A 10,034-nucleotide genomic window follows, 5' to 3' on the forward strand; every position below is an offset into this window, starting at 1 on the left:
AAATGAATAAACACATTTTAATGTCTTAATTATAAAAACAAAATCTGCCAAAGTCTATGATCTGCACTATCATTTGGAAATAGACTGAAAAGTCCTATTAGCTTGGAATTAAGCGGAAAATAGTTTCCCCCTCTGGGGATTTTTAATTTATTCAGAATATTTATATAATTGCCTGCTAGTGAATCCTCTGAGATTACTTTGTTGGAGATGCTCTTTAACTCCAAACACATTTTTCTTGAGGGCAGGGGGGTACAGTAATTAATTTCAGCATGGGAGGAATCTTTCTTTTTACTTATCCTTTCCGTCACCTCCCCACACCCCCATTCCCTCACCTCCCTCCCTGGGTGACCTCACTGTCAATTCATATGGGCTCCAAAGCATTTTGGCTTGGGCCTAGTTAGTTCAGCCTCACAAGTGCACGGGAAGAACTTTAAACCTCGGTGGGGAATTAAACAGTTTTGCTAACTCGGAAGATGAACCACCTCTGAATGTCAGTTCCAAGCCAGTATGCCTGGCTCTCTATCAAGAGACACAAAAGCCATTCAGCTGAGTTGCCAAAACCAATGACAACAACTTGTGATATTTTTTTAAAGACTTCACCACTTTTGCAATCATCACTCCTGTTTTTTCATCTCATCGCAATTCATGGAAATGTGTCTTTTATCTTCTTTTTTTTTTTTTTTTGCGGTAGGCGGGCATCTCACTGTTGTGGCCTCTCCCATTGCGGAGCACAGGCTCCGGACGCGCAGGCTCAGCGGCCATGGCTCACGGGCCCAGCCGCTCCGCGGCATGTGGGATCTTCCCAGACCGGGGCACGAACCCGTGTCCCCTTCATCGGCAGGCGGACTCTCAACCACTGTGCTACCAGGGAAGCCCGGAAATGTGTCTTTTATAGACAAACATCAAACTGAAGATTTCAGGGCTCTTACCTTAAGTTATTAAATGATCTTCATGCCCTAGCTCAAAGAAAAATGAAGCTCCATTGTAAATAAAATAATTACTCAGATCTATCTCCACAAAACATATGATGTAACCAGCTGTGTTTGTGTTCGAGATTTCTAGGATGAAAAGTACTCTAGATGAATCGTGATCAATAAAGACATAATAGGGCTTCCCTAGTGGCGCAGTGGTTGAGAGTCCCCCTGCCGATGCAGGGGACAGGGGTTCGTGCCCCGGTCCGGGAAGATCCCACATGCCGCGGAGCGGCTGGGCCCGTGAGCCATGGCCGCTGAGCCTGCGCGTCCGGAGCCTGTGCTCCGCCCGCAATGGGAGAGGCCACAACAGTGAGAGGCCCGCCTACCGCAAAAAAAAAAAAAAAGAAAAAAAAAGACATAATAAGAGTGAACTGCTCAGAGCAGTTTTCGCTGGACAGATAAACAAAATAATAGACAAAGCATTGCAAATGAAAACTAAAATAAACCTCAAACCAAGGAAAGGACTTTTAAGACAGGTAGTCCACGGATTTAAAAAATTCTAAAATAAAGAAGACTTGTTTACATCAAGTTTGCATATGTGCTAGTGTCATGTTATGAAGGTCCTTTATCTAAGTGAATTTCGTGCATCCAATTGATGAGTACAATTTTTAATTAAATAAAATAGTAGCGTCCATATTAAAAAGATCATAATTTATAAACTAAATATTTTCAAGTGCAGTAATTTGTCTGCGCTTCAAGCCCAAAGGAAAGGATGCTCTACTTTCGGCACACCTATGAGTAACTAGATTTCCAGATAGGTCAGAGGGAAAAAACTGAGTTAGCAGCTATTAAAATGATCCCCCCCCCCACTTCCCCTGCCACGCCTTTCCAAAGCACTCTCCCTGAAAACTCAGAGTGGCACCATCTTTCCAGTTCCCGGGAGTAGTGAATCACCCTCAGTCTCTCCAGCGCCTCATCCAGTTAGAGGAGAGCCTGCTTCTTCAGAACTGTCTAGGAAACAAGGGTCACCCTCGATTGATTCCAGTCATCCCAGAGCATGGTACTCCCCCAAATCGCTGGATTTCGTGCTAAAACCCAGAAAAAAAGTGATCCGGTTGGAGGGGGGAGAGGGAGAGGAAGAGTATGAATGTATACGGAGTAACGTAAAGGAAGGGCGTGGGAGTGGAGAGAAAGATCTGCTGGAAGCGGAGAGAAGGAAAGCCACGTGGTAGCCGACTCGAACCCCAGGACAAACGGGCGTTGTCCAGCCAGGGACTGTGAGCCTGGGAAGCGTTTGCCATTTGCACGCTGCTCCTCGCGGACACTGGGTGGCGCTCGTGGTAAAGACTTGCACTACTCTTACGGCCCGTTTCCCCTCCACCGCCTCCCGCCCTTTGCAAAATTCGGCTACTAGGAGATGAAATTACTCACATTCTTCCTACGTGTCGCCGTGAGGAGAGCACTTCTGGAGAAGTTTGAAGCCGTGGGGCTGTTTCTCCGCGGCTGGGCCTGTCAGTGGGTTTTGAAAGAAGTAACAGCGTCCGGCCCGCTGGTCTTAAAACAAAGTTCTGAGCCTTGGTATCACAAGCACCACAGTACCAGCAGAAGTTGCTACCCTGACAGCCGGGATACCCAACACGTGTGCGCCCAGAGTGTGGGTCCGAAGCGCCGGCCAGGCCCGGTGCCAGCCGCGCACAAAGCCACAATGACTCTAACGTGAAAGGAAATGGGACCATATCGTGATCAGACTCGCGCTCCTTTTAACTTAGCGCTCCCTCTCGCTCCCGCTTCCTTTAAGGAAAAGAAGGGTAGGGGGAAGTGGGGTCAACCTAGAAAAGAAGCAGGACAAAGCAAGAAAGTCGATGCTCTGGACCTTCAGAGACACATCCAGGTGTGGAGGCCTCACCCAGCAGAAGCCTTTGCACAAGTGGCTCGGAGTCTGGCGTGAGGGCCACCACTTTAGGAACGGAGAAAAAGAAGTTAAATCCTTCCTCTTCACCCCACTCCTTTTTGTCTTGTGTAAAACATGGGAAAGAATGTCTTTTTTTTTTTTTTGGTCGGAGGAAAAGTGAAATTTATCAAGGTCTAGAATAATTTAACTTTGTAACACTGTGTTTTCAACCGGATTTTGAACTTCTAAATTTTGTCCAAATTCTGCAGCTTCCAATTTTTCCAGATTGGAATCTGCCTTCTCAGCAAGGTCTAAGGACATTGCTACGAACACCCGATTTAGCATAACGGTATTGACCTCATTTCCCGCCACGTAATAACTTTTAAATCTATAAAAAGTAGAGAGTGCCAGGGTGGGGCTGCGGGGATACGGTGGGGTGCTGCGGAAGGCCGCCTGCTCCCCGAACCGGGAGGCGCTTTGAACCATCCCTGGCATTGCTTTGGGGAAGCGATTCGTGTAATTAAATGGCAGGATGCGTGTAAGGTGACTCGATGGGTGTTGGGAACTCCGGAGCAGAGGCCAGGGCTGCAAGCCTGCTGCGGTCTGTAGTGTTTCCCCGAAGCCCTGTGGTCCTTCTCAGCCAGAACCTAGCGGGCGAACGGCCGTGCCGACCTCCATAGCATGGGGTGAGGATGGGCGGACAGCCTTGGCTCTGTTTAACTGAGCTTCTATCTCAGAGGAGTCTGGGGCGGCACAGGCCACAAACAGGGACTTGGGTGGGTGTGGGAGGAGGGGCGCTGTGGACCCTGTGACACACACCTTCCCTTCCCTGTTTGCGCCGGAGCTGAAGTTGCCCCTGGAGGGCTCTGCGACAATAGCTATGGTTTTACGGCGCCCAGAGGCAGGGAGTTGGTGCACATGTGGCTGCTCGGCTTTGGAGTTTCGGAGCGAGGCTGGCCTCCTGCTCCGAGTTCCGGACCCGCCCCCACCCCTCGGCTCTCCTGCTAGGCTGTTTTGGGCCAAAATAGCTCCACAGCCAAAGTGAGGCTAAACTAAGACTAGACACAACTAATGTAGACGTTTTCTTCTTCGGTTGGGTCGGGGGTGGGGCAGGGAAGGGATGAGGTGGTGATGAAAAGCCAGACTGTTCCACCCTGGATGTCGGGTGGAGCTCCCAGGTTCCGGGTCTTAGAACCCCTGGGAGAAGGTGCTGGGAGGGCCCAAATCAGGATCCAGCTCCTGGAGTGTCCTATTTGAGGGGAGAGGAAGTGGGTAGCGGTAAACTGACTAATGTTAAATTTCTAAACTCCCAGCTAGATCACCACTAGAGCAAGAGTGACACTTTGTGAAAGGCAAACTCTGGATCCCAAATACCAAGTGTTTGATTCCTGAGCCTTTTCTCCCTTTGCATATGAGCTAAGATGCTTTCACTGCAAGAAATAAAGGGATTGAGGGTACAGGAATCCGGACCCTGGGAAATGGAAAAGCAGGCCCTCAGTGCCACCTCCATGGAGCTGGAAGAGGGAAATCCATGGGCTTCACCCAACTTCCCCAAAGAACTTTTATCTGTCTACTTCCCAGTGTTCTTGGGCTTCCCATTAGTCCCGTGAGGACAAGTCATAAGTAGACCATTCACTTTTGCAGGAATCTTTGACCACTGAACACAGAATTACTGATCCTCTATTCCAACAGCATCCAAATAGACTAGAATATCAAACAAAGTGTGGGGCTGCCCACTCCTCTTGGGGACCAGCAATTTGGGAGTCATTAAGCTATTTGTGCTTAAGACAGCGATTTTTTAAGTCGTTGTAGGGATTTAGGCTTGCAGGAACTCTCTCTGCCATTAAGAGTGCATTCTTGAGCATCCTTGTCTCGCCCTTGTCTGAGAAATAACTCATCTCGGGCAAAGGAAGTTCTTGCTGCAAATTTGTCTGTCTTTTCCCAAATCACAGATTTTCAACACATGTAAATTACAGCTTGGCTCCCAGTATCCCACTAAAAATATTGTTCTCATCAGTTTCTTCTCACCTTTATCCCACATCCCTGCTCCCCACCCCGCTTTGATTGCCCATTTCAATATTAGTGTTCAATCCACATTCGCCCCTGATGCAGCTCGAGGCTGGCTGGGAGGTGCAGAGCACGGAAAGACCGTGGTCGACCTCATCCCCAAAACATGTGCATTTTCTGAGGCTGCTGATTGGAACACATTGTCTCCAGACAGTACAGAGCAGGGTGTTGGCGCTTCTGCGTTGTCTTTAGTATTCACTGAAAACAGATTGCCTGAGGACCCCCCCCTTCCCCCAGCAAGCAACAACAACACACACACACACACACACACACACACACACACACACACTCCCCCCCCCCCTTCATTTTTTCTCCCTCTTTTTTTTAAGCAATGCTTTGTTGTGCTAAAACTAGTTGGACGAGTTAGGGTGTTGCTGCTGCTCCTGAGGCCCTGGCCAATGGAACCCGATCCACCCCGCTGTGCGTAAGCGCGCAATTAAGGATTTAACCAAGGCTGTGCTGCGCCTCAGCCAGCAGTCAGCCTGCCGGAGACAGAGCCTCCAAGACTCCCAGCCTCCTCCTCGCCGCCGCCGCCGCCTCTCCTCCTCCTCCTCCTCCTCTTCCTCCTCCTCCCTCGCTCCCACAGCCATGTCTGCTTAGACCAGAGCAGCCCCACGGCCAACTCGGGCAGCCGCCGCCGCAGAGCAGCAAGGACAACCGCCGCCGCCAGCGAGCGATGACAGGAGTGTTTGACAGAAGGGTCCCCAGCATCCGATCCGGCGACTTCCAAGCCCCGTTCCAGACGTCCGCAGCCATGCACCATCCGTCTCAGGAATCGCCAACTTTGCCCGAGTCGTCGGCTACCGATTCCGACTACTACAGCCCCACGGGGGGAGCCCCGCATGGCTACTGCTCTCCTACCTCGGCTTCCTACGGCAAAGCGCTCAACCCCTACCAGTACCAGTACCACGGCGTGAACGGCGCCGCCGGCAGCTACCCCGCCAAAGCTTACGCCGACTACAGCTACGCCAGCCCCTACCACCAGTACGGCGGCGCCTACAACCGCGTCCCGAGCGCCACCAGCCAGCCAGGTACGGGGGCTGGGGGTGGGGACCGACACAGGGGGAGCCAGGATCAGGGAGGAGCGAGATGCGGTGGGAGATCCGGGGCCGCGCCGTCCACTGCAGCGCGGGCTCACCCGGCGGAAGGGAGTGGGGGCCGGGACTCTGCAACCACGAGAGGTTCCCGAGCCAGCATTTTAGAGATTCTTAGTAGAGGAAGCCCGCGGGGGAGTTCGGACCAGCGTCTCTCCTCTCTGGTACCCTCGGGCGACCCCTCAGCCGCTGGATTCCCAGCTTGCCCGTTCGGAAGCCGGCGAAGCTGGAAAGAGGGTAGGGGTAGAGAGAGAAAAGAATCAACCAGCCTGAGCGGCGTTTACGTAATGAACGGAAGGTTATTTGCTGGATGTTAGGGTAAGCGTGCTCGAGGAGTGGGAGTGGAAGGCTGCCTCAAAGACTCTGCGGGGATTAGTGTGAGAGCAGCCGCGAACCAGCGTGGTGCGGGTACCCGGAGCGCGCGGGGCGGGGTGGGGGCCGGAGAGCTGTAGTCCACCAGAGGAAGAGCGCGCCGAGAGCCTTGCGGTTTCTCCAAGGCATTTCCCAAAACAAAAAGCCATTTGAAGGCGGAGGAGGGTTGCTGAAGGGTCACGATATTGGAGCAATACTCTTTTCCTTCTCCCTTAGATGCCTACAATTTGTTTCTCCTTCCCATATCCTTTTGCATCTGCCTTGAAACTTAGTTGGAGAGTTTAAGAGGGTTAGTGAGCTTGGGCAGTAAGAGAGGTATGAGGTCTCCTAGGAGAGGTTTTGCTGGTCAGGTTTGATCTCTTCCCACCAGCACATTAATAATCCTGCTAATATTAGCATCCCCCTGCTCTGGCAGAATCGAGACCACAGCTCTCATCCTCCACCCTTCCTCTCCTAGGAGCTCGCCACACACACACCACACACACACACACACACACACACACACACACACACACACACACACCCCGAGGAGAGGTTCTCCGCCCCTTGCAGAGATGGGCACTTTTGATAAGATGGTACTTTTGTGAAAGGGGACTTGTGGCCCCAGGGCACGTTTGTAAAACACGCGTTCCGAGAGCCTTTTTTCTCCCAAGTCTATACTCACAATTCTGCTAAATTCGTCCTGACCTGCCGCCCCTTTCCTACGAAAACACCCCACCGCGGATTCCTTTTCAAATTGTATTGGAACTATAACTCCTGATAAACTTTAAAAGACTGCGGGGAGGGGGGGGGCGGGTGGAGGGGGGAGGCGTGTCTTCGTTCCTTTCAGTGTCTCTGAACTTCGTACATAAATGAAAGATTTTTTTTCTTTTGGCCAAGAACTTATTAAGTCTATTTGTAAAAGAAACCAGACACATCTGTGCCCTCGCAGATCTGCAGGGAGATTATGGGGGCTGCATAATCGGCCCTCTGTCTGCGGCGGCTCGGACGGCTTGCTGCTGAATTGAAGGAGCATAGTTTGCTTGTGGGTCTTTGAACTTTGGAGACCTCGGTTAGCGTCTTCCCTGCCCAAGCGTCTGGCCTCTGCGGGCGCCCGAACAGACGCTGACATAAGGGGGGCCGCGGTCCGGGGCCTCCCCCTTGAATCCCCGGGAGCGGCTGGCCAGACTCACCCAAGAAACGTCGGTGAACACAGGGTGGGCTTGAAAACGAATCCGGGTGAAGCAGGAACCGCTGCAAGGGCTAAATCCCGGACGCCGAGAAAGGAGTTTTGCTGTACAAGGCGCCTTGCACAAACCCAGGAGAACCTGAATAAACAGAGTAGGGAATTAATCAGGCTACCTGGATTTTCCACGATGGGGAGAGAGGGGTCTCGTGAAGGAAGCAAAGGTGGTGATATGGGGAAAAGAGAGTGAAGGCTGCGTGGTAATAAATTCAAGGACTGTATTTGCAAGTTCTGCAAAAGGGCCATTGTCTGCCGACAACTCTAACCGGGTCTGTTTTGATTATTTAGAGAAAGAAGTGGCCGAGCCCGAGGTGAGGATGGTGAACGGCAAACCAAAGAAAGTTCGTAAACCCAGGACTATTTATTCCAGCTTTCAGCTGGCCGCGTTACAGAGAAGGTTTCAGAAGACTCAGTACCTCGCCCTGCCCGAACGCGCCGAGCTGGCCGCCTCCCTGGGACTGACGCAAACACAGGTAAATCCGGCCGCGGCTGGGCCAGAGCCCCGCCTGGGCTGCAAGCCTGGCTTGGCCGCGGGGTTCGGTCCCGGCGGGCTGGAGCCGATTCAATAGGGCCCGCGAGAAACTCACAGAGAGAAAGACACTGACCCCGCGCCCTTCCCTCTAGGAGTCAGGCCGGGTGTCGCCGCCGTGCGACGGTAGGGATGGGATGGAGACCGCGTTCATCCCGAGATGCAAGCCCCACCCCTTCGAGCCTCGGGCGTTGAGGGGCCGGTTTCCTAGGCTGGAAACAAGGGGAGGGTTGTTTCTAGGACACTCTCGAAGCTTTGAGAAACTGTCTGGTTCTCTGCACAATGCAGAGCCTCTCGGGATGAGCGGGGCCCGGCGGGCTCTCGGTGGTCTTAGGCCGCGCGCAAGCCGGGAACGTCGCCTGCAGCCGGAAGAGCTGACGGCTCACGCCCTGCGCCTGCGGAGCTTTAGGCCGCAGCAGCCTGACCTTCCGAGGTGGGAGGGCGCGGTTGTACGGGGAAATCTGCCCTGGATCGTCCCGTTCCCTTCACTCCCACCCCAGCCCCACGGGGGTCTTTGGAAGAATAAAGAATGTCATCGGAGCCGAGGAGGGAGTGAAAGGGGTCGGTCGGGAAACGGGGAGACCGCTCCTTGTCCGCCACACTCGCGCGCGCGCGCGCGTAGCCAGTCCCGCACCCCTAGCTCACCGGGCCCTGGCGGTTGTTCTGGAGACGTTCGTGGCGCCGCTTTGCAGGCGCTCTGCGCAGGCCTACCCGTGAGCGCTCGCGGCCGCGGACACTCGCGCCCCCTCCCCCGGCCCCAACAAAAGACAAAAGCCTGGGGGTCCTGCCCCAGCAGCAGCCAACAGGGCGCCCTCTGGGGCCCGAGATGCAGGCTTTGCCCCCGGCCCAGCCCCTTGACCGTGGGCCGAGAGCTGCGGGGAGACGCCAGGGCCTGGCCTTCTGGCGGCCGAAATCGCCTCCAGTTGCCACCCTGGGGGAGGCGCGCGGGCAGCCTCTGAGTGTCCCGGTAACGTGTGCCTTTGTTCCCCCACCCAGGTGAAAATCTGGTTTCAGAACAAAAGATCCAAGATCAAGAAGATCATGAAAAACGGGGAGATGCCCCCGGAGCACAGCCCCAGCTCCAGCGACCCTATGGCGTGTAACTCGCCTCAGTCTCCGGCGGTGTGGGAGCCCCAGGGCTCGTCCCGCTCGCTCAGCCACCACCCTCATGCCCACCCTCCGACCTCCAACCAGTCCCCCGCGTCCAGCTACCTGGAGAACTCGGCTTCCTGGTACCCGAGCGCGGCCAGCTCAATCAATTCCCACCTGCCGCCACCCGGCTCCTTACAGCACCCGCTGGCGCTGGCCTCCGGGACACTCTATTAGACCGGCCGCTTTCTCTTGCTGTCTTTTTTGGGACTACTGTGTTTTTGCTGTTTTAGAAAATCATTTAAAAAAAAAAAAAAGGAATTCATATGGGGAAGTTTGGAAAACAGAAACAAAAAAGATTCATGTGTAAAGCTTTTTTTGCATGTAAGTTATTGCATTTCAAAGGACCCCGTCCCCCCTTTTTTTACAGACGAACTTTTTTGCGCAACTGTGGACACTATCAATAGTGCCTTGAAATCTATGACCTCAAATTTTCAAAAGACTTTTTTCAATGTTATTTTAACCATGTAAATAAGTGTAGATAGAAGAATTAAACTGTATATTCTGGATAAATAAAATTATTTCGACCATGAAAGCAAAATGCTTCTAAAATATACTCCATTTGCCCCACTTATAATGGGCTAGTGACATTTTGTGCAGGCAATTAAAGGAAGACAAACTCTGCAGAGATCCAACAAGGTAAAAGGGAAGACAGAAACTGGGGGCTGTGTAGATGCAGAACTGTAGATGTGTATACGTTGGATGCTGTACTTTATATGTCTATATACATATGTGGCCTGTTTAGAGTACTGCCACATCATACACATTTAGGTGTTTTTTTGGCCTAACCACA

The 10,034-nt window shown here is 52.7% G+C and overlaps 1 protein-coding gene across 1 annotated transcript; it reads left to right on the forward strand.

Moving 5' to 3' along the window:
- The first annotated feature begins 5,346 nt into the window (after nucleotides 1–5,346).
- DLX5 (distal-less homeobox 5) lies at nucleotides 5,347–9,782 on the forward strand. The gene is made up of 3 exons (XM_033863050.2): nucleotides 5,347–5,903; nucleotides 7,852–8,036; nucleotides 9,089–9,782. Exons 1-3 carry the CDS (start codon nucleotides 5,549–5,551, stop codon nucleotides 9,416–9,418), a joined length of 870 nt encoding a protein of 289 aa, XP_033718941.1. The 5' UTR covers nucleotides 5,347–5,548; the 3' UTR covers nucleotides 9,419–9,782.
- Nucleotides 9,783–10,034: the final 252 nt, after the last annotated feature.

This window comes from Tursiops truncatus, chromosome 9 (genome assembly GCF_011762595.2).
Source record: "Tursiops truncatus isolate mTurTru1 chromosome 9, mTurTru1.mat.Y, whole genome shotgun sequence".
Classification (NCBI taxonomy): domain Eukaryota; kingdom Metazoa; phylum Chordata; class Mammalia; order Artiodactyla; family Delphinidae; genus Tursiops; species Tursiops truncatus.